The sequence below is a fragment of the Patiria miniata genome, unplaced genomic scaffold (genome assembly GCF_015706575.1).
Source record: "Patiria miniata isolate m_02_andy unplaced genomic scaffold, ASM1570657v1 HiC_scaffold_5, whole genome shotgun sequence".
Classification (NCBI taxonomy): domain Eukaryota; kingdom Metazoa; phylum Echinodermata; class Asteroidea; order Valvatida; family Asterinidae; genus Patiria; species Patiria miniata.
Genome location: NW_024037072.1, coordinates 5,000,857 through 5,025,902, shown reverse-complemented (window position 1 = coordinate 5,025,902; position 25,046 = coordinate 5,000,857). Strand labels below are relative to the sequence as shown.

At 39.4% G+C, this 25,046-nt stretch overlaps 1 protein-coding gene across 4 annotated transcripts; it reads right to left on the bottom strand.

The window, feature by feature from the left end:
* Positions 1-529: 529 nt before the first annotated feature.
* Positions 530-25,013, bottom strand: LOC119740655 (fatty acid desaturase 2-like). 4 transcript variants are annotated; one of them, XM_038216023.1, is made up of 11 exons: positions 24,925-25,013; positions 14,032-14,286; positions 12,489-12,584; positions 11,344-11,541; positions 10,218-10,319; positions 8,115-8,301; positions 7,220-7,296; positions 4,407-4,504; positions 3,308-3,484; positions 2,072-2,197; positions 530-638 (listed from the first exon to the last, which is right to left on the bottom strand). In XM_038216023.1, the coding sequence occupies exons 2-11, from the start codon at positions 14,230-14,232 to the stop codon at positions 587-589; spliced, it is 1,314 nt and encodes a 437-aa protein (XP_038071951.1). In that variant the 5' UTR covers positions 14,233-14,286; positions 24,925-25,013; the 3' UTR covers positions 530-586. The 4 variants fall into 4 exon arrangements, with proteins under 4 accessions (XP_038071951.1, XP_038071949.1, XP_038071950.1 ...); XM_038216021.1 differs by lacking the exon at positions 24,925-25,013 and adding an exon at positions 18,792-19,008; XM_038216022.1 differs by lacking the exon at positions 24,925-25,013 and adding an exon at positions 18,822-19,008.
* Between the last annotated feature and the right edge of the window lie 33 nt (positions 25,014-25,046).

Sequence of the window (25,046 nt, the reverse complement as noted above, 5' to 3'; positions counted from 1 at the left end):
TTTTGTTTTAAATATATATATTTTGGATGAACTAGACAAAACGTAGCTCTGTTTTGCAACAGAGTGGATGGACCAACATTGTGATAGGCTAGTTTAAGGGTGATATCTTAAAAAAAAAAAAATGAATAGCACGTGATATATATGAGAGGATAAAATCAAGTTTATCTGAATGTAAGTTTTAAACACCTTGGAGTTTTTTAATACCCCCCCCCCCCTTTTTTTGGGGGGGGGTGTCAGGTATGTATGATTGGTATCTGTAGTAACTTACTTACTCAATCAATAATCAGCGCCCTCTATTGGCAATGATCTCAATGACCTTAAATGACCCCTGACTTAGGCCGTGTCCGAAACGGGCTTCCAGAGCTACGGCTACGTCTATTGTCAGCTCTAGACAACTGATTCGGATGCAGCCTTAGACTGTACGTTAAACTATTCGACTTTACCCCCAATCACACTGTCAAAATCACCTCTCAAAAAATTTGAAGTGAATTCAAGTAATTTACGACCGTGTTAAAGGGCACTTTGCTTGTTTACAAGGCACTGCTTACATAGAAAATAGGTGTTAGCTACCTTTCGGAGGGCATGTTTAGGCATGGTGGTAGGCGTCATACCAAAGTTGGCCAGAAGATTTTAAGGAACTGAAATCAAATAGTTGAGAAAATTCAAATTAAAGTAAGTTACTACATAGAAGTGTCACAAAGTCACCAGTAAAAGCCTACACAAAACATCCAAGGACTAATGATATTGAATTTTTTCGAGCTGCATTCCCATGCTTTTTTTTTTTAAGTTTCATCCAAAAAATTATGTTCCTTTTTAAAATTGCTCCTTTTAAATGGTTATTCACTTTTGAATGAGATATCACCCGTTGTTTAGCTATTGAACTATTACTTTACAAATTTATAATTACTTGCAACCTGACAATAATTCCGTTTTCGTGAAGTAGGCTGGTTCCTATCCCACAATTAGTATTGAAAATGTACGGAGCAGGAACCAGTCTGCTCGCAAGGTGGATCTGTTTGTGCCCAAAATTACAAAAAAAAATAAAATTCCGAGGGTTGCAGATGCCTTACAAAGTAAAAAATAATGGTTTGGGGGGTTTTATCCATAAGACATACAAGTTGAAAATTGATTAAGAGGAAAAAATGAATTTGCTGAAGAGCATGGCGAAAACTTTAATCTTTTTACAATAATTTCTGATCAAGTTTGCTTGATATTTTCATTGAACGTTTGTTCTTTTAAAAAATCTAAAAAGAAAAATGTAATTCACACCTGACTGTAATTGTTACTTCACTGTAAGGCCAAAAAAAAAAAAATACTCGGTCTCTGTTCAGGCCAAAGTTCCAGAATTGATGCGGCGACGCGGCTTTTTTTTTTTTTTTTCCAAGCTTGGATTGTACAGACAAGGTGGGGTACTATTTTTTTGGTGTCCTCCATAATTTGCCTCGGTGCCCTCGATCATTTGCCTTGGTGCAATTTCCCATTCCTTGGTGCTCTTTAGTAAAAAAAAATTGAGGAAGTGCGGCAATAGAGGGCGCTGTTGGAGCTACCGCGGAACATTTTGGGGAAAAAAAGGTTGACGGGCATGATTAAAATCGACGCGCGTGCTGACCAGAGACTGACTTATTTTTTTTTTGGGCCTAACATTGATTTTAACAGTTTGCATCTCAAGGTTCCTATAATATTCATTGTTTTCTTCAATTAAGTGCTGGTTTTAAAAAAAGAAAATTCCGGTAAAAATATTGTTGGATAACAGCTGAATTTCTTTTGAAATCCCAAATTATATATCAACAGCATACTTGAGGGGTGGATCTGTTGGCAATCCATCCACTTTGTATTTAATCTACGTTCATTTTTTTCAACATATTACTATAATCCAAAATATTTCAATATTGCAATCAATTTGGTAAGTCGTGAATCCAACACCTCAACCATTGGCACCCCACTGCCTTCAAATAATTCCGACACTTTTCAGAAAATCCTAGGCCTACCCCTGTAAATCTGATGAGACAACTCTCTGACACTCTAACACTGATTTCCACTGGAAAAGAAAAGGAATAAATGAAAGACTTACTGTACAATATCAGCGAATGCACCAAGCAGTGTCTTAGATTGGTAGTTTAAGCCGTATTTGCTGCACAGAGACTTCACGTCCGGCATTATCTTATAGAAGTTGTGTCTCGGCATGGTAGGAAATAGGCTGTAACAAAAACAACACGCATTTCTTAAATAACTACTCTCTTGGGTGAAAACTTTTGTCAGACAGAAATCTGAAAACCAAGTTTTGTTCACAACATCAACATTTTCAGAAGTCTTGCTCCGAGATTTTGATTTCGTGCCCCTAAAGCAGCCTGTCAACATGAACAAAAAACCAACTCAAATCAAGTGTTTAGAATTTTGGCACTTGGACTTAAAGCCTGCCGCACGACTTCTCGATTTTACCGGCTCATCGGATCATCAAAAAAACCGCTTCGGTTGTTTTCACCGTTGCAGAGACCGCAATGTTAACCTGCACACATGCCCAATTACATTCTATAATCGGTCACAAATGATCGTTCATGACAAAAATGGCAGCCGTCAGTTTTGAATCATGTGACTTCCTCGTGAATCTGATTGGTTAACATAAATATTGCATCCTGTAAAATTGGAGTGTTCCGCACACCTTTCGGGTGACATCGGATCAGGTGAAATCGGATGCGAAAAAATCGAACATGTCTGATTTTATCCCGTCGCCCAGTGTATGGTAAGATTAGTCTGATTTTTCAGCGCACACCTCTGTATGATGGCCCGATCATCTGTGAATCGGTAAATTCGGAAAGGTGTGCGGCTTGTCTTATTAAATGAATTTGAGGGAATATCTCACATGTATGCATTAACTCTCCTAGTTGGAAGTCAATATTCATAGCAATATGTAAAACCCTGCAGGTCAGTTTCCGGTGAAGGTAATATAAGTGTTTCTGTTTCACACAAAACACAGCAGTGTGGAGGGCGGTAAAACGTGACCAAATCTGCCTGCTTGAACTGAGTTTAACCACACAAAAGAACTTTGCAGGGATTTGAAGTGTTATCCATACTCAACAGAAGATAACTTGAAGGCATTTGGAAGTAGTGTGGGTGTTGACATTATAAAACATACACAGTATAACAACTGTTTCTAAATTACATTGTTTTACTTTACTGTATTCTTAAATTGTGTTTCACAATATAACTGCTGTTGTTACTGACTTTGGGCAGCCAGAAAAGGGCGGGGGTCTAAAGGTAACAAAATGGCATTTATCGCGTTTTTGGAAAGAAACTCTTCATTTCTTACTGGTGTTCAATCTGGTAGTTGAGGTGGCCCGTGAACCAGTCATTGAAGAAGGATGGATGGACGTTACACGTTGCCTGTAGCTGCATCGTCAGCCAATCACGCTGGTTGTCTGTATCTACCTCCATGGGGATGTGGTTCATTTGGGTCACCCAGACAAACCAATGGCTCTCCAGAAACCTGGGCAGAATAAAAGTTTTTAAAAAAGCAAGGCAATAATTTGATACTTTGTTTGGCTTCAACTCTTCAATTTTTGGTCTAAACAGTGTGAGCATATTGGTAAGAATTGTTCAGGACTACATAAAAAGTGGACTATAACCTCACAGCAAAAATGCTTAGCAGACGTAATGGACCGATCCAGTAAGCACCGCCCCATGGTGTTCTGACCAATCACAGCCGTGATTTATGTCCAACGTGCATGCACAAAAGTCCGACATGCGTGCCCGCGCGTATGATGCGCGCGGCAGGAAAATGCAGTGTGGAATTAGAGTGGAGCACATGTTAATTTGCCCAGTGCGCAGTGGGCAGGGCTTACGGTCCATTGCTGTACAAAGGGAAAAAATTGACTTGAAACAACAGGGTCCAACTTTATAATTATGCTTACAATCATCAATCTGTGCTTACTGCACGAGTACAGAATATCTGCTCTAAGGACGAAAGCACACAATGTTCACACGGACACAGGTCAACATTCTGTACTTACATTTGAAGTCCAGAATTTTCAGCAACGGTAAGCAAACATTCTTTGCCCATGCTAAGCATAGCCATGAAATTGAGCTCACACATGAACAAACAGTTTAAATCATAATCTCTGTTTTTTTACAAAGCGAAACTCTTTTTGTTTATATAGGTACATTAAAAACCCAAATGGTCCTGGATATTATCTAGCGCAGATGTGATGTAAAACACTCCATATTTATTTTATCAACAAACCTGTTTTTGAAGAACTGATAAAGACTAAATCTTTGGAGTTTATCATCCAGTTCAGTTTAAATTTGGATCACTAAAGGTCCAGTTCGCATCGGAAAGATTTCTAAACATAACTTAAATGGCACTGGCATATTACAACTCATTTTTCACAGACTTAGGTTTTTCAACTTACCTGACAAACATGTACAGGCCAAAGGCACCAAGTCCACCTAGCAGAGGCCCATAGGTGACAAAGAGTCGCACAAAGAAGATGACTGTCCAGGCAAGATCCTAAGGACAAAAAAAAAATGTAGAAACTTTAAACTTCAGTCAGCCAAAAGAGCAATGGAACGACAAATGCTTCACATCTCATTAGGAGACAATGTGAGATGTAGCAAACGGGAGTTAAGGATGTCAACATTAAGATAAAAGAGTCGAAGTGGAGATGGGCTGGGCACTTGGCTCGCAGAAATGACAACAGATGGACAAACAGCAAACAGATTAACAGATATACGCGAATGATAACCAAGGACAGGAAAAAGAAGAGGCAGGCAAAGAAGAAGACGGAAGGATGACCTCACTGCTTTCATGGGTACGACACGGGCGAGACAAGCAGAAGACAGGTCAACTTGGAAGGATCATGAGAGCTACATCTGACATTGGATGGACATAGCCTTGGCGAGGGAAGGCAAGACAAGATATATACAATACATGAATTTGAAAATTATGAGTTGAGACCGTCAAAGTACATTTCAGATCTTTCCATTGGAAATGGAAACTGAGTACAGATAAATGCGTTCATATGCTTCTAGTTTTATATGGTGTCCAGTGAGCCTTCCACTTTCATTTTTTTTATATTTCCTACATCCAAAACAATGTATTGATGTTTTCCATATTCATCCCCCACAGATGTCAAAACAAATCTATGCCCTTGGCTACCACAAGAGCTCAATTAAAAATGAAGTTTTCAGTGAAATTAATATTAGAAGTAGTATTACTCTTTTAAATTTCAACAATATTGTAACGTGCTGGAAAAAACAATGACCCGTTCAAGTACTCAGATGACTGAAGCCTCAAGAATGACTGTGAGTTATCGACACTCAAGACTTCATTTGCTGCTCTTCAATCCCATGCCATCCGATTTATTTGCCCACTAAGTCTCACAAGATCATCGCTAAGTACGTAGTATATTTCTATGTTAAAAGGGATGACTATGAGACAGTTCAGCAAGCTGTGTTGGAAGGCGCACTCCTCTGTCCCTCACCGGGTTAAAACAAGTCACAATCTGAACACCGAGCTGTCAATCTGCTTGTCTTTTAATATTTTGGGGGCGCATAAACAATGTAAGGAGCGAGCGACTCACAACAGCACACCTTATGCACTTACTTGATTGGCTATTAACTACGAGAACAAGAATTGTTACAAATAGCAACAATCTTAGGTAACTTTTAGTGCAGGAGAATTAGACTTGTTTAAGTCATTCTACTTTACTACAGACCCTACTGATAAATAAAACAACTTGCCATTACTTCTTTTCACTAAAGTATGAGTTCATGACCAAGTACATGTAGTTATTTCTGTTCTAAGTCCCATTAATCCTAACGGAACTCAACCCATCAAACCCCAACGGCATGTTTTGTTGGAATCTGTCAGGATGGGTACAGTACCCCTAAACTAACAGTCTTTTTGGTTGGCACACCTCAAGAATCAAAGTCAGAAATATGTTTTTGCAGTTTCCCATATCGTGTTGGAATTTGCCCGGACGGGTATGGTTCCTAGTAAATCATGCTAGGGAGTTAGGGTAATGAAAGTTTGTGAACGGAGTTTTGGTTTTATGAAGATAAAGAAAATAAATATATTAATTGGGAATTATTCATAAGTTGTATTTTACTTGAGACTTAAAGGGAATGTACATCATTGGCTTTTGCTGTAATTTTCAGAAATGAACTAATTGAGGGGTTAGTATAAGGCCAAAAAAAAAAAGTCTCCGGTTTCTGGTATGCGCGCGCGTCGCCGTAGCCATGCGCGTCGGCAAAATGAAAAAGTTTTTTTTTCAATGAAAGATGATGTCTCAAAACCGCCAAACTCACTGGTTTGACTGGAATTCTGCTGCTGCCGCTGATTGGGTTATGGTCGAGAATAAGCTTTATGTGGCCTCTCTGGACTCCCATACATTTGCACTAAGTTTAGTCGGGCACCATTTGCAGTCATCAGCCGACATTTGAAGCAAAAAAATCAGGTAAAAAAAAAAAAAAGCCGCGTCGCCGCACCACTTTTTGGGCAAGCTCCATACCAGAAACCGGAGACTTTTTTTTTTTGACCTAATAGATCAAATTTTGTTACCCTGACATGTTTGAAGTTTTTTGTTTGAAAATGCTGGAAAAACCAAGAAAAACAAAAATGTTCAAGTAGTCTGGCTCCCTGACTCCACTAAAGATGAAATGGGTCAATTTATAGATGCCGGAAAATTGTATGGTAAGGGAACCAGTCTAGCTGGCCTGCACCCGATCATGAACATGTAACCAATAGCAAACGAAATTTGAACTGAAAAAAGGGTAACTTTGGAGCAGTAGTTGAAAATTAGTTAAGTTTTTCCAACGGTGGTCGGCCGACCACCGTTGGAAATTAATACAAAAATACAAGTTTTCTTGAAAATGACTTCACACCAGGTGCCATAATTTTACAGGATGCTTTAAACTGTCATTTACCAACATCCTAGTAAGGTATTTTGTAAAAATTTGGTAGTTTTGTTTTTTGATGTTTGCAAATGTTGTATATTCCCTTTAAGGGTTTGCATGGTGGACATGATCAATGAATGGGAGGTTTGTGGTAACACAATGTGAATGACATCTCCTTGTGAGTTGTATGGTTCTGAGAAGAACCAGTTAGTTTAACTCGACCTTTCGAACAGAATGCTCTGTTAGTCATCTGTTCGTCTCCTGAGATATACCGCAAACCTCCCATTCATTTAAGTGGTATTTTTGTTAAAATGCATGTATTACTCACTGTCCAGATCCCCTTATAGAAAACATGGTACAGGTTTTCCACGTGAAAGTAGACGGGGAGCAACAAGGGCGGACCAACTGCATAAAAAGACAACAAAATGATGATGTCACGCAATTAGTCCAGTGTACTAATTGAAACATTATTTTGGAGAAAAACAACTGTTCCGAACAAACAAGACATTCAACTTTCATCTTGTTGAAAACTTTTAAGAGTTTAATGCCGTGTGAGCCAAATAAAGCAAACTTTACACGATAGACCTGATACCTAATGACGCAACCTCTTTGTTTACATATGGGAGCGAAGTTGGGACGCCAGACCAAGTACGGATTGTTCATTAGGTCTCAGGCCTATTGGGAAATAAGTTTACATCAACATCACATGTACAAAAAAAAAACAGACTAAACTGCATTAACCCTATAGAATCCTCCTCATCCTCCAAAATCCTCCAGGTGGTTTCGGAGGATTTTGGAGGATTTTGGCTGAATGGCAAGAAAGTGTTGGTTGATTTTGGAGGATGCATTTTGTCAAGTTCCTAGGCTGTACCCTGCATTGTTTATGTTAAGCCATGCATAATTGAGCATGCTCAATGTCATCCGCACTGCTTCTAAATGTCACCGGCACTGCCTCAACCTATTAACAGTGATTGGTGGAGGATTTTGAAGGATTGAGGCAATGGTCACCCTTCCAATGAACAAATTCAAGAACAGATGATTTTTGAGGATTGAGGCTGAATCCAATTCTTTACATGTTGGCAATTGGAGGATTTGGTAGGATTGAGGATGGTTCCTATAGCCAATTAAGGGCCTAGGGGGTTAGGGTAAAGGCCGTTTCATACTCAGAGAATTTTAACACATATGCAAACGTCAACAAATTTCTTGACTCGGGAGTGACTTACTCAGAAAGAAGTAACTCTGTTGGTAGTTGTAAGGCATGAAGCCCCTCTTCGATGACGCCCATTTGACAGGCATCTTGTCTCCAAAGAGGAACAAGTATGGCATGGAGATGTCAGGGTCCTTCTTGACCACGTTGGGCTTGGCGTGATGCTGGAAGTGACGGTAGTTCCACCAGTGAGCAGAAGCAGCCTAGAAAGAGAAGGGGAAAAAAATTTATAAACAAGAAAATTCGTAACTTCTAAATTACAAACAATTTCTAACCTTAGCAGTGACCTAGAGTAAATACTTGAGATGCCATCAATTTAAAGATAAAATTATTGAACGTTATTTTGACATCTTTACAGGGCGAGTCAATAAGAAAGTGACCGAATTAGAAAAAATATTGTTTTTAAATATGTGGCTCACTCCACTTCATAAAAATAACATAGGAATAAAGTACATGTTATTGAATAGTAAATGTGAAAATTCCATGTTATTTGCATATTCTATTCCCAAGTTATGGGTTAAAATGTCTATTTTAATAAAAAAAAAACCCACAATATTCAGCTGATGAACACCCATTAAATACAATGAAACATGGACAAGCTTCCCACCTCCGTGAATGAACGAAAACTTGCAAAGGAAAACAGACAAAAATGGCTTCAAAATTTTCAGAAAAAAGAAAGTTGCCTTGTTCCTCATATTCAAAACACAAAATTTGACAGTAAATATAATGTTTTGAGTCTTGACTCAGAATAATTACAATCTCATTTGTATTTGAATGCCTGTGTGTAATTTGTGGTTCTCACTCAGCTAAATAGCTTCTAATGGCATTCCATGGACGGCTATTAAAAATAAGTTCTTTTAGTAAAAAAATGCGTATCTTCTGCTAGCATGGATCAATTTTAGTAACTCTTTTTTCTTCCTCAAATGATTGGAAGAACATGCTCTTTTAAAACATACTTCATTGGTGTATCAAATTTGATTGCTTTTTAAGAAAAAAAAATCATTAATCCATGTCACTTTCTTTTTGACTCACCCTGTACAGAAGTAGATGGGGTACAACTGGAAACTTTATTTCCGTTGTTGTCAATTATGTACCTTGGAAGTACAAGGTCACATGACCACTTTTGGACCCATAAGAAATTTGGCAAATTTACTCTGCCTAGAGCGCTGCTTGACAGAAACTTGACAGAAAAACAGATTTATAAAGATACCCTGTAACATATGTAATATTTGTAGACTTCATTTTGAATTCATAAAAAAATTAGGGAACTAAGTTTCTAAAATTATTCAGGTAAATGATAGACTCTTTTAATCTTAGTCTACAGCAAACCAGCAACCATTCTTCATAAAAAGTAAAAAAAAAATAATAATAATGGTGTGCCATTTTTCGTATCATGAATACGGTTGAAACAGGAAGTGGAATAAACTCCATATAGAAACTGACAATTTTGGAGTAAGCGCATTGTGAAAAGGGAATGGTTGCGTTCCATTCACGTGCATTTAATTTCTATTGTGTGAAATATTTCAATTTCATCCAGCATTTAATGCTTGAAAAAGTTACATTTTAGCTTTTTTTTAAATTTTCACTAAGCAATTTATTTGTTGGGGAGTGTGGCCTAGTTGTTAGAGTTTGTGACTCATGATCAGAGGGTCAGGGGTTTGAATCCAGCTGCTGGCCATATGTTGTGTCCTTGGGCAAGCCACTTCACCCCAACTTGCCTCTTCCACTCAGGAGTATAAATGGTAGCCGGCATTTAATAGCTAGGGAGTGATGGACTGGCATCCCATCCAGAAGGAGTAGAAATATTCTCAATTGTTTCATGTCTCTAAAACCGAAGATAAACGCTGGCCTGATGGGCCGTACTGGCTTGTGACAGACGTTATGTTACACTTTTATCAGTAAAAGATTCGGAATTCATTGGCATTTTTCTTACATTGCCCCTCCAGGGATCCAGCAGCCATAGTAGTGTACATACAAAGGGCTCAGTGTCTCTCCTTTGCATAAAGTACAAGGAACAGGCTGTTACATAACACATTCACAGATTAGGGAAGATTCCTTGTACAAATGCCAAGGAGTTTAGAGATTCTCCACGAGAATTTTGGAGTCTACTGGCTCTTACCTTCATCCCGCCGATGACAAAGTAATGCAGCCAGTGGTTCCAGCGAGACCGACGAAAGACAGACAGATGACCCAGGTCATGCTGCAACCACCCTGCTTGGGCCTGAATTGGAAAAAAAAAGTGAAAAAATACAAAATCTGTATGTTTGTTTTTGCCATTCAAATTAATTTTTTGAACCACTGTACGACCACAAGGCTGTCAAAGAGCTGGACACTTGGGTTATGCTTATGTGCTGGCCCCCTTTCTTGCCTTACACCTCTGTTGCTCCAGTTCAATTACTGCCTGGATCCACATTTGTGGATTTGATTTTCAGTCCCTGCATGATACCTTGTCTGAGCCCGCCATCCAATGGAGTCCTCTCAGCTCCGTAACCAACGTCTGGTATATGAGAGCAATGCAAATTTTATGGGATCCCGCGCTCCAGCCAATAAGAATTGACTTTAGAAATTGTGAGTTATTTTGATTGGAAATAAGGCCTAAGCTTGATTGGTCAATTTGGCTACCATGTTTTTGTAATACAATAACGGGTTGAGGAAAACCCACGTGCCAGCCAATCAGACTTGACTTTAGAAATTGTGACATCACTTTGATCAGAAATGCGGACTAAGCTGTTGATTGGTCAATTTGGCTGTCATGTCTTTGTGATACAATACTGGGTTGAGGAAGACCCGAAAGAAGGCGCCCGCTGAATGGTCAGAATCCCGAGGTCAAGACGCAGTCTTGTTTTGCATAATTAATCGCCGAATCTGCTCGCATTATCATAGACCCTTGCTGTGCAAGGGGATATTCCATAGATTACATGATTCCATGGGTTTACCCCAGAATGTTTGGCAGTCTTGTCTTCAAGCCTGCCAGCTACGGTGCCATAGGAATCCCTGGTTTCATTACCAGAAATAAAACATGAAAATGAATAAAACTGCTGCAAATTGCTTTCTGACTGAATTGACCTGAAATATACATTGCGATATTACCATAGCAAGATCTTCTTCAGAGGCAAATGACAAAATAAAATAATAATAAATTGAAGAAAACTTTTTTTTTAAGTCCAGTTCTATTCATGTAACAAACTTATGGAAAAACAAAACGGCTACGAAAGTTGCTCGCCACCTATGCAAAAAATGCTAACCTGTGAAGTTGTGAGCAATGCAGCAGTGATCAAAAGGGGTAGCCATGTTGTTCCATAATACCACAGGACCATCCAACCGAGTACCTCAAGGGCTACAATGTGGGCCAAGTGGGCAGCATAGAACCAGAGGTTGGGAGTGAAGAGATCCATCTCCTCTGCCTTGCTGCGCAGGTCCCTCATGTCACTTACGATGGTCGCCTGTGTGAGAACCGAGACTCGGAGGGTGAAACATGGGCCAGGTAGTGGACATTGTCTGACCATTGCTTATATTTGTGAGGCGTTTTGGCAAAATGGCAGAGGTTGAAATGAGGGTATGCAGATACAAGGAAAGAGAATGAATTTCTCCTTACCTTGTCTGTTGCATTTCAATCGGATATTCCATTGACAAGTTATGGCTGTTTAAAAATCACCCCCTAAAAACTTGTAAAGTTTTGAGTTTTGTCGTCCTAAAATTGAAACATGCCAAATGTTTTTTATTCAAAACACTTTTATTCCAAGATTTTTATATTATTTCTTTCAGGTATGTGTGCAGTAGACATATCAAAAATTATAAATAACATTAAATCTGAAAATTGAAATAAAAGTCATCCTCATTTGTTTTTTGGGGTTTTTTTTCCATTTTGTCATTTTGCCAGAGTGCCTCACATTCGACCAAACAAAAGCAGTGAACTCTGTCAAATTGTCTGAATGATATATGAGCAGGGAGCACGTTTACCACATTGGGATTTTTTCCCCAACTTTTGGAAAAGCCATAATGCTTCTTTCCACAACTAAAGGTAGAATAGACCTCATAAATTTCAATAAACAGCATAGGCTAACTTCTTATTTCAAAACGCTTTTTTTCCAGCGATCAAAATCCCTAGGTCCTCCAAAAAAGAGCAAAAAATATTTTTAAAAATAAACAAAAGTAAATAACTTTTTCTCACCATTATATTATAAATGTTTCCCCCCCCCCCCCGATTTATTTCTTCCTATTCCCAAAATTAAATTTCACCATTAATAAAAGTTACAATCAATTGCCAATTGAAAGGGAAAAAACTTGAACACTTGAAAAACTTGACTGAAAAAGCTTGAAATCCAAGACGTGCTATTTATATAAGTCGCTTTCGTCCTAAAGGTCAAGATGATAGGTATTATTTGCAAACCTTGACTGCGTCCTCCGATGACAACGATCCGACGCGGAGAGGTTTAAGGTATTTCCTGACCACGCTCTTGTCGGGGTGAAAGGCGACAAAAGCATCCTGAGAAGAGACAGGAAATAGGAGCTGGAAATATCGTCTCGTTTTTCAAAGCCGATTCAATTGCAGTCATTCTTCAATTGTGCAAGGCTTTTTGACGTCATGTTCGAAAAGGAAGAAAGCCGGGGAATGGGTGACAATAAACGTCTATGGGCTTTTCCTGTTAATTTTAAGATTACTTTGTGACCTCCAAAAGAGTAGATTGGAGAGTTTGGATATTAAAGGGGCTTTAGCCTCCCACTTTGAAAATGTTGAAATCTCATTCTGAAGGTTAATGCTTGGTTTCCCATTCATTGTGTGAGCCTTTTGCAATTCTACCGAGGCTATGCCATAGCCGGTCTGACCAAATTTACAGCAATAGAGTGTGTAAGTTGACCAGAAAAACCTGCGAGATTTTACGAGAATACAGCGCATCTGGGCACCATGTATAAGATGGTATCTACAAAAAAATGTGTGTTTAATTGTTTGCATTATTCTTTGTCCTGACTGGGTCCATCCAATCATAGGGCAATAAATGGGCATCTTTCAAAAGAAAACAAAGCATTAATTTACCACATATTGAAAATATTGCGAATTGACGACTACAGCGTGTGTTAATAAAAATGCAGGATTAGAAACAAAAATATTAAGAATGTAAACCACCCCTATTCATCATAATGTTAACCCTCTTTTCAAAGTACCTTTCCTTCTCTTCACTATGCTTTTTATCCCATCTCATTTGGACAATCCTGTCCAGAGATAGAGTACATTGAAGAAGGGTTATAAATTCCAAGCTGGTCTGATTTGTGAAATCACACATACCTAATGAAAGGTTTGAATTCAGTACAGGTGAAAGTATTTGTGGATCACAAAGAAGGACATGTGTGGCAGGATTAGGTTTACATAATCCTTTAGTCCACAATCAATGTTATTTGATATGTCAGAGACGACATTCATGATGCTTTGAAACAATGATAGTCCAGTTATTAAATTTAAGTGATACTTATCATCAGTTGTTGTTCTGGTTTAATTGTCTTCAATGCATACCTGCATTGTACATAACTGGTCGTTGTGTTAAGGTCATTGAATCAGGCCAACCCGCTTCAGAAGGGCTTCACAAAACTTTTGAACCAAAAGTCCAAATTCCACCAAACAAAAATCTTGTCAAAGATGAAATCAAATCCTTATCAAATTAGGCACACCAGTAGCATGATTTTCTCAGAAAAAAAATTGCTTTGAATCCTGCGTTTTTATTGACACACGCTGTATTATCAAATTGAAATTGATGATCTCAACGTCCCTTCGATTGATCACGCAGATAACAAGCGGGTAAACTCAAACATGGGAATCTGTGACTAGACTAGTCAGTGTTTGGTACCAAGACCTTCACATAAAAGTTAATGTGTACCAGTGAGACGTATACGCTCTTTAAGCAACGCAAAGTCTAAAATCTATCTTTGAACCAACTTACCGTAGCATCTTCGCCAGCGTAGTGAGACAGCACCTTGTAACCCCCTGGGTGTCTCTTCACCCACTGGCTGACATCATACACCCCGTCCTCAATCACCACCCATTTGTCCGCCTTAGTACTGTGCTCCTTGACTTCCTCCCATGAGTAGTTGCCGTGTGTGTTGACCTCTGACACGCCTTGACCTTGATGACCTTTACCCATGGTGTCCACTAACCAATGGCGAGTGTGCAGCTCCTTTGGTTTACTGCTTCATGTCTACATGTGCAAAGAAAAAAAAGGGTTAGGCAGCGAAACCAATTTTGTTTATACATGAACGCCATGTAGGAAAATAGTGTTATTTTCTAACTTTTGTGTGTGTTTGTTTTTCAGGTATGCAACTGGGAATTTACACACAAAAAACGAGAAAATTCCAAACCACACAAGACTTTGTACAGTGTTTTTCAAGTTGTAATGGCATACATGAAAAGTAAAATTAGAGGAAATCAGCGGATCCGAGGAAAAGTTGTATGCCTGGTCTTTTGGTCTTTTAACGGTATTCTGTTTACTTATCCTGTTTAATTAACCAATAACACACAAAAAACTTCCATAGAGAAGACTTTTTTATATCCAAAATATACTTTATTATAATTTTTTGGACCAAATGTGGCAATAAAAAGTTTGAGGTCGGCAATTTGGCCTAATAAAATCCAGGTACATGTAGGTCAGTTTACTGTAAACACGCAATTGTTTGTAGGCCTTAATTAAGTGCCAACGGGATCTTTTAAAGTGCCAATATTGCAATTTGAGCAAATTTTAATGCTGACAACAAAATTCAATTGTAGCGCATATATGGAATAAAGATGACACTACCCATCCCCCCCCCCAAAAAAAAATGCCATTAGAAGTTATCTTTGTTTGTCTTCTGAAAATAGGAGGGGAGTGAAGTGGAAAAAAAGGCAAGTCAAAGATCAAGTGGATCAGTTGAAAAGCTGAACATTTATTTGGGAAAATGCTTAAATGGCTCTTGTTCCGATTTGTAATTATTATAAATTTCAATATAGGCCTAATTAGCCACAATGGCAATCCAAGTCTTTTGTGGTGGTTTTTTTTGTTAGCTCTTGTGAAACTTCTCTTAAAATTGATTCTTAAATGCCATTTATGAAGTCGATGTGAAAATATCTGTTTCATTGAAGTGAACTGAAAAATACAATAGATATTTTTCAAACTTATGACAACTGTTACTGTTAACAATTATATTTCCTTTCAGTTTCACAATGGTTATTAAAATATACTTTCAGTAACGGACTTTGCGTTTATCTTTCAAAATCTCAAATACTAGGGCACTCCAACCATACTCTAAACCTATTTTGCTGAGGCTGGTGTAACGCAGCGAAAAACAATGGAACAGCGATATGTTTCTCTGCTTTTGAAAAAAAAAAAAAAAAACCCACATTATCAGGATCTTTTCAACGACGATGTACCAGTAGCGCCCACAGCACCAATATTGGTGGATACATGCGCTTTATAAATATACATTTTTATTATAATAATAATTACAGGAAATTGTACCTCAGAGAGACATTCCCATAGGTTTGTGCACACATTTTTTTCCAACTTTAACGACCCCTAATCCCAATGTTTCCTTATCCTACCCCCACAAATTTTGGTATATTTATGTTTTGGACCACGAGCAATCGATCTAGCCTATTTGCGACGGTAAACTTTTGCCTCTAAATAGGAGTTGTTAATGTCCGGTGTCTCCCTGTGACTCCCTACGGTGTGACTTATGACAAAAAATGTCTCCTTAATAACCCTAACTCCCTAGGCCTTTTTGCTTTTTGTAGCCTCAATCCTGCAAAATCCTCCAATTGGCCTCATGGAAAAATAGCATATAGCCTCAATCCTGCAAATTCCTCCGTTATTTCTTGAATATGGTCCATGGAGGGGTGACCACTGCCTGAATCCTGCGGCTATGACTGTCAATAGGCTGAGGTAGAGGCAGTGACATCCTGGAGCAGTGCGGAGGATGTCAAGTATAATCAAGGACTAAATTTATGCACGGCTGAGCATGAACAACACAAGGTCCGGCCCAAGACCTTGACACAGTGCGTACTCCGAAATCAGAAATGCACTTTTGCCATGTTACCTCAATCCTGCAAATTCCTCCAATTTGCAAAAAGGATTTTGGAGGATTCAGGGCGGTTAGGGTTAAGGGTACATAATATCAAGAATTATTATTGTTATTAAATGAGGAAATTAAATCTTGGGGGAGGTGGGATTTGGTTGGGTGGTGAGGGATAGGCTGTGTATGCCAGCACAAATGCCAGTGCTTCCCTGCTCTTGAAAATCTACACACCAGGATGGGGAAGTCAAGTTTCAAAGGCTAAAGCTGTTCAAAGGCTAAAGAGTTTTGCATGGCATACGTGCAGAACTGCAGACTATTAAACAGTCCTCTTAACTTCAAATTCAACGGAAGTAAAACTGACCCCATTGAACTTTACAAATTTGGACTCGGTGCCTGTACTAAGCACATGTACATGTACAAGTACACTGTAGTTTTACACACAAGTTTGTAGTCTGTGATTGTATGTGCTTATTCAACTTGTGCGTGCATAAGAGCGTGTTTCCTACCTCCATGATAAGAGCATGATAAGGGAAAGACTGAACAAAAATTAACATATTGCCAAAAATTCTACCTTAACCCTAACTCCCTGCAACCTCAATCCTGCAATATCCTCCAACTACCTCCACGTAAAAATTGTATACAGCCTCAACCCTGCACAATCCTCTGTTAGGGCCTATTTCTTGAATGTGGTCCTTGGGTGGGTGACCACCACTTCCTCAATCCTGCAAAATCCTCCAGCAATCACTGTCAATATGTTGAGGCAGAGCCAGTGGCATCCTGGAGCATTGTGGAGGATTTTAAGAATAATCAAGGCCTAAATGTATGCACGGCTGAGCATAAACAACACAAGGTCTGGCCCAAGACCTTATAATATAATAAAATAAATATATTATTATATATTATATTATATCATTATATAAACAACACAAGGTCTGGCCCAAGACCTTGACACAGTGCATCCTCCAATATCAGCTACACATTTTTGCCATAGCCTCAATCGTGCAACATACTCCATTTTGCAAAAAGCATTTTGGAGGATTTGGGATGATGTGGGAAAGTTAGGGTTAATAATAATAGATACTTATAGCGCTTTTAACTAAGATCAAAGAGCGCTTTACATTATTATTACCCCTGATCAATGGGCAAATGAAACATTCCAAATACTATCTCAGCTCCCTGGGGAGTATACAGCTCGATGCTGCCATTTCGGTGCAAGGCAGCTAGAATCAACCAGGTCTTCCCAGGTACCCATTTACTCCTGGGCAATGAGTGGCAAAGTGCCTTGTCCAAGGGCACATGCACCACAACCCCAGGCTGGACTCGAACCCTCAACGTGCCACAATTAACTGCAGACCACGAGTTCAATGCTCCACACCCCGAGGCCACGGCAATTCACTTGTATTCCTTCCTGGTATTTTGTAGTTACAGATGTTTTGGTTTGGGCTTTGGGAGGGGGGGGTGGGTTATGGGGAGGGGGGGGGGTAGGTGAGGAAAAACCTTATTCAACGATGTCCCTAAAGGCTAATGACATCCAGCCTTCTTTCCGGTGAGGTACCACATGCAAAAATGTATTTAGAATTATAAATAACGGGAAAATCTATTTAAAAAAAAATTAAAGTGCATAGGCCAAACTAAAAACGTGTTTACTACTTTCAGATTCTGACATTTTCTCATTACGCACTGCAGGTAAGGCAGTTCTTCTGTTTTGGGATCGGTTACAATATTTAGTTGAAAATGTCTCCCCCACTCTAAAGGATGGCCTATGAAGCTTGCAAAAGAACAGTGGGAGTCACATGAATGACACATCTATGATCATGATGACAATGTCATTTAAATGAATTGTTTGGAATACAATCCTTCAATATTCACCATGGTGTGGAGGACATCTTACCTGCTTAATTTCTAAAATGTGAACACAACAAACTCTGATATAAACTCTTGAGGTCATTTCATCTCTGTGTAATTTCCAGAGAAAAGTTTTAAGACGACAAGTTCTCAAAATTTCCTCTGAAAATTAAACACAAACTTGAACCACTGGGGGAAAGAGTGTAGTATGCAGATGCCAATTCTTTGGTTGTGTACAAAGTCTATGGAGAGTCGAGAAAATTTTCTACTATAAAGTACTAAAGTATTTCCTAGTCCCAGATTCATGTCTTATCATCACTTTTGCAATGACTGACCTTCATTGAGATGATATACGAAGAAAAAAGTGGCGTCAGGTTGCAACATTTTTTCCTGGAAATGTTTTTCAGTCCCAGATTTATGTCTTTTCAACATTTTTGCAATGACTGACCAGGCTTCAGAATGGGATAGGGCCTAGGCCTATGAAAAAAAGTGGCGTCAGAGTGCAACATTCTTTCCCTGCTGCTGGCCTGGGGCTTATGCAGTCTAGCCTCAGAGGCAAATACAATCAGACCATGAATAGAAATTATAGTGGGTAATCCATCATGCCACGCATCGTTGCACTGCATGTGTACCACTAGCCCCATGAATGTGGCCAATTTACTGGACTTTATTTACGGAAGTAGTCCAGTAAATTGGCCACATTTATGGGGCCTAGTGTACCACGCCTAACTACCAACGCAACCATGTCAGCATGTCAACATTCGCTCGTCTCGACAGATCACAGGCTAGGCGAAGCGAACACGACACTAACACAAGTATACTTGCACTGTTGCAGGCTTACAACTCAAAGGCAGAGGTACATCACGACTTGAGCTACAAATCTAGATGGTCACAATGTTACTTCTCACCTCCGCAAATGCTTCATCCGTAGAAAGGGCGCTTCCGAACCATGCAATTTTAAACAAAATATTTTATCCGGGAAACAGGACTCGTTGGGCCGCCGAGCTAACTACATGCATGACATGTATTTTGACGCATGATGGCGCCCTACTGCTTTAGCGGAACTCGATTCTCTGTATTTTTTTGTTCAGCTGGTGCGATTATTACCGTTTCCTAAAACGATATTTCTTTTATTTTAAACGAAGCGTAACCAACCAATAAATAAGCCAACAGGACGAATCACAAATTATTAGTCATCTGCAAATTAAATAGTACAAGTCATCACTTAAATTGCCCTTTGTCAGGCGAAAAACAAATAGTTGGAAAATCAATTGCAAATCCAAGATGTTTTTTTTTTACCCCGAAATTATTATTATTTTTATTATTAATATTATTATTGATTCGACCTCAACAGCACAAAAACAAGAATAGGAAAAATATACATACATGTACAGGACAAATCCAAAAACTAGAAATACAAAAGAAACAAGACAAATACATACCAAAAGGCTATAATATTAAGACGATGACAGCAGGGCAACTAGACGAGCAAAGTTAACTTCAGAAATTATGATTAGGCCAAAAAAAGTTCTACTTCCGATTACATGGCATTTTAAAATAAGGTAGGTAGGTAGGGAATTTTTTGTGTGTTTTTTTGCAATTTTTTTGTGTACGATCATATGGAGGCTTCTGCGTGTAGTCAATGGTAAAACGTAGAAATTGATAGTTTTGGGTGTTATTTTCTCATTTTTCCAATAAAAACAATAAAAACAATAAAAACTGTCAGAATAGGGTAGGTAGAGATACCTTTTTTGGCCTTAGGTAAAAACATGATTAATGAGTGTACTAGTGTATGAGAGCATGCAAGTATGAGAAGTCAATCAGTGGAAGGTCACCCAAGAAACTCAAGCTTGACTTGTCAAGCAAAAACACCAGTCAACTCAAGAAATGCGGTTTGGCACAGATTTCAGGAGCCAGAGCAATGTATAGCTTTTTTTCTTCGTCTCCCCCCCCCCTCCTATTTATTCACTGTACTGAAAATTTGCAGGGGGGGCCGGGGGGGGGGTGGAGGTGGGGGATGACCAAAAATGCTTAAAGGAAACATGCAGTGGAAATTTAGTTCCTCTTGTTTTCATGCACATTATGATGTGTGTTGCAACAATACATACAAGATCTTAAAATACTTGTTTTCAATGGAAGTGATAAAAAAGTGGTCTATTCAGTTATTAGCAAATCTTTTCATCAGAGGGCGCTATTTCGCTTTTGTCACGCAAGGTATACTCCTAGTCAAAAATGTATATAAGGCCAAAAAAAAAATATTCGGTCTCTGGTCAGACCAAAGTTCCGGATTTGACGCGGCCACGCGGCTTTTTTTTTTTTTTTCTTCAAGCTTGGATTGAAGACAAGGTGGGTACTATTTTGCTTTTTTGGTGTCCTCGTGTACATTGGTGTCCTCCATAATTTGCCTTGGTGCTTTCGATCATTTGCCTTGGTGCAATTTCCCATTCCTTGGTGCTCTTTGGTAAAAAAAAAATTGAGGAGGTGCGGAAATAGAGGGCGCTGTTGGAGCTACCGCGGAACATTTTGGGGAAAAAAAAGATCGACGCGCATGATTAAAATCGACGCGCGCGCTGACCAGAGACCGACATATTTTTTTTTTTTGACCTAAACAGTACAGGTTTTCAAGAAATATTGGCCACTACTATTGAACAAACAAGCTGTTTAACATGATAAATTAGTAAAAAGTGGAACTTACTCCAAGAAAAATGAAGAAAAGTTTGATATATTATTTTGTACACAAAGCTATGGAAACACTACTGGCCTGGAATGACATCACGTTTTGGCTCATGAATATGGAAATTTTCATTAGCATAAAAACTAAAATGTTGAAATTTCTCCCTTTTACTGCTACAAAGGAGGTGGAAAGTCATAGTTTGTCATGGCAAGAAAGCTGTTTTAAATGTATTTAAGTCATAAAAATCCTATTGCATTAAACTGCCCAACCGTAGATATTCGAAGAGAGAGAGAGGGGGGGGGGGGGATGGACGACACATGACAGTAGGGGGTGCTGTTCATGATACAAATGTACATATTATGTAATCTTGCGCCCTTACGTTCTTTGAACCAGAAAATGGTGCATTTAAAGCTTTTGCAATGATTGCTCTCCGATTTTCTGAACTTTGGACTATCGGAAAGTTACAAGATAACCTTAAAATCACCATTTCTTTGTTTCTCAACACAGAATATGGCGGGGTGAACCAATGGTCCATTTCCCCCCCCCCCCCGGTCAAAAAAGGGGGATCGCCCTCCCCGGATGTACGCCTTCGTATCGACTGAAAGCGCAACAACTTGTGTTCAACAAGAATTCGGAACTGCTCCAGCAGCCTTATTGCTCAAGTCATCTTAAACATTAAGGTATCGTGTGCTCTACGGCTTCTCGGTCTATTGGGAGTCCTTGTGCTTGGCTTTTCCCATAAAAAAGACTATCGAGTTATATGATTTGATCTATTAAGAGTAATAAGCCTTAATATTTTTCCTTCGGATACGAATATAAGGCGCACGTCTTTCCCTTTGTCCGATCTCACAATTTACAGCCGGTCTCCAGCCGAGAAATATTGAGGGTTAAAAAACTTTATCTGTTACAAGTTCCATTCAGGAAACAAAATTACGTCAAGGACTAAATGCAAACAGTACGGGCCTTAACTCATGCGAAAGATAGGTCGCTGATGAGGTACTAATCACTAACTCGCGCACAATTTCCTCTTCTGAATAAAAGATAAAAATGTTCAACACATAAACAACAATGTTTTTGGCGTAGGCATTATGTTTAAACCCTTTCCTATCCCAGCCGCCCATGACGGCACGTGACCCGGCTCTATGGCATGCGCACTGGTTCAGGAGACTCGAGTAATGAGTTTATCCTACACGCGCACTGTACATGATTTTGTACAGTACATTGTAGGTACTTTAATTCCGCCACTCTATATTGAACATGTACTACACGATATTGTGAACATAGGGGAGCACATTACAGACAACAATCATCACATCAACCGATACAATTCTACCCATTGCAATATGAAAAAAATACCCGGTAAAAACATTAACGAAAACAGGAACGAGGAAAAACGAACTGCATGCTTTATCCACGTTTTCCTATACTCTATTATGTTGTATCTTTTTATCTGATTTCTAGGAACATGTTTGTCAAGGGATTACACCTTTTGTTTTAATTGCACAATAATTAATACTATTTTCACGTCAGGCACGCAGTCACATTGTGATACCTTTAATTATGGCTAACTTACTGGAATGGCAATGCAACTATTACGTGTCGGGAAGTTGGGATTATTTCAGATCACACTTAGAGAAGCCTAATTAGTTTTCAGACATGCTATACCAATTGTGGCGAACAGATTTTGACTGCCGCAGCCGCGGCTGTTCAGTCTGTGCGACTTGCCCCACTGAAAATTCGGGAAGCAGAAAAATCGATAGAGGATAATTGCTAGTAATCGATACGACCGGTGCAGCATTAGTAGAAGCGTATTGTTGGTCTACGTTGGAATGTGAATGCTTACATCGGGTTGGCAATAAAAGGAAGTTTCAAATTAGGTTTTGCCCTTCACCGAAGGAAGTTTGCCGTGACATCATAATGTTACAATAAATCACTTGTGCGGTATAAGATGAACTCTTTTTATGTAAAACTGACTATTTTGCCATGCAGTTTATGATCTGTCTATTATGGTATGTGTTTTGGGTTGACTTTTTGCATCTAAACCGATTGATTTATGAGCATGGAGGTTTTCATTCAAGATCTTGTGTGATGGAATATTTCATACTTCGAGGAGATGTTTTGGCATGTTAAATCAATTTAAGGGAGACGGGTGTTGGAAGATTTTCGAATCCGAAAGAATGGGATTCATGGGAAACACGTTGAAATCATTCGTGCTGCGGTTGTCACCGAGCAATGGCATTCGGGTCACATTGATGCCTGGATGCAAGGTAATAAAAGGCCTTATTATTCAATTCAATAGATTAATATCGAGCTCCCAGATATCGTTCAACTTAGTTAATTCCATACTCCATCATCATATGGGTAGAACTGTTGTGGTTCCATTGTTAAAACTCCTGCGTTTTTCAGGGCTGTGCCGGGGTGGGGCTTATTTTGATAAGAAAACGCTCACTACGGTCTTGGCGGCCGGGTTTCTTTGTAGGCTCGAGATCATGAGTGCCCTGTATTACCTGCAAAGTCGCACGGCCTGAGGCGCTGTCTACAAAAAAATATATAGTAGGGGGATTACAGCCGGAAATCCCCGAAAATGTTATATTTTTGATTGTTTACTTATTCTATTTCAAATGTCTGGTTGAAAGGAAACTAACCTTATGCCTTACCGTTCCCGAGAAAAGACGGGGAAAAACGGTTTAACATTGGACGCGCAGACATGTTGTGGCATACGCATATACGTACGTATTTCCAGCCATGTCCATTCAATGTACGCCACACGTCACCAATACACAATTCGCTCGTACCCCCGCCCTGCAAACAGGGTACGAGCGAACAATACACAAATGTTGTTTCTCGCACATGCGCATAATGCGACGCACTGTGTGGCACAATTAACAACTAGCACTCAACAGCTCGATTTTTTAAAGTCCAAATTTTGACCCCCGAAATTCGTACTCGCATGGTTCTGGCAACGATAACATTAAAACGTCCAGTTTTTAAAGGATGGTTGTGTGGAAGTTTATCTCCTGCTTTTTAATGCTCTGTCCAATAATTTTAATATCATTTCGTTTGAATCGCGTTTTGTAGCCCAATTGGGCGCATTCCGGACGTAGTGCCCCTTTAAATTATTATTACGGCAGACCGGGAGGGTTTAGTCTAATGGCGTAGACTTGGCTCCGTTGACAACGGTGATACTCAGACTAGGAGGGGTGAGGATGCCACACAAAGGATGCCTGCCACAGACCGTTTGAGCGGCTTGCATGCCACTTGACATAGACATTGAACGATATAATGTGACTTTTGATTGGCTTGTGTTTGCTTAAACCAAACGTACTGCACCCAACATACCCAAGCGACGGTGGTGGCCCGTGAAGTAAAGGTGACAACGAAAAGACAACTGGCCAACGACGGACAGAATAAATGATTAAAATGTCATGGTCTAGTGCAATCACGTATACTATAGTGTCACGACCAGTTTTTGCATATTTTATTACTAATAAATATAAAACTATTACATATTCAGTTCCCGCAACTCATGTACTATTCCATGGGCGAAATTGTTCACGCATCTGAGTCTGAACCCGTCCGGTGCTTTCAGATAGCATAATAGAAGCTTTTTGGGGGTAAACCCTAAGAAAAAGGGTCCAGGCCTATTGACAAAAAAGAAAAGAAAAGAAACTAAAGATGAAAAGTGCAGCTGTCCTAATTAAAGCTTTTTCTTTTCATCGCTACTGTACTGTAGTATCAAGCATTTCAAAACCAGGATACATTGTAGGACTCAAGGAGTGCATGAACCGTCGCATTTGAATGTCAATGGACATCAACGGTTCAGTCCACGAAGATAATAAGAAAGGACTCAACAAGTTTTAATTATCCTATTTAAATATCCCGCGCACTGCACGCAGCAGGGTCGAATTTCTGAAGGGGGGGGGGGCATGTGGAAATGCACACATTTCTCAATTTGTAGGTCTATATCATATATGTATTCAATTTAAATTTTAAACGGGGGGGGGGAGGTACCCGGGGGCACAAACATCCATGGGAGGGGGGGGGGGTACGTGCCTCCCCCGTAATTACAACCCTCACTGCACGTGCAACTAACATGAATAATACTTTTACGCATGAACAACTTTTCACGCATGCTTCAAGACTGTAGAGTGCTGTGCAAACTCGATGAGCAGCATATCACAAACAGGACACAATAATTTGAGTCTTCGACATCCTTCCGGCAAGTTGGGTTTAAAAATGCAGTATTCAACACGGTCATCAATATTTGTACCTGTGTACCATAAATATGGTTGGACGGGTTTAGAGGAAGCCGGCTCCCATGATAGTCTTCCTGGGAGTTAGACAGTGGTCGTGTACGGTGGGTCTAGCATCTACCGCGCGCATGAAAGAACT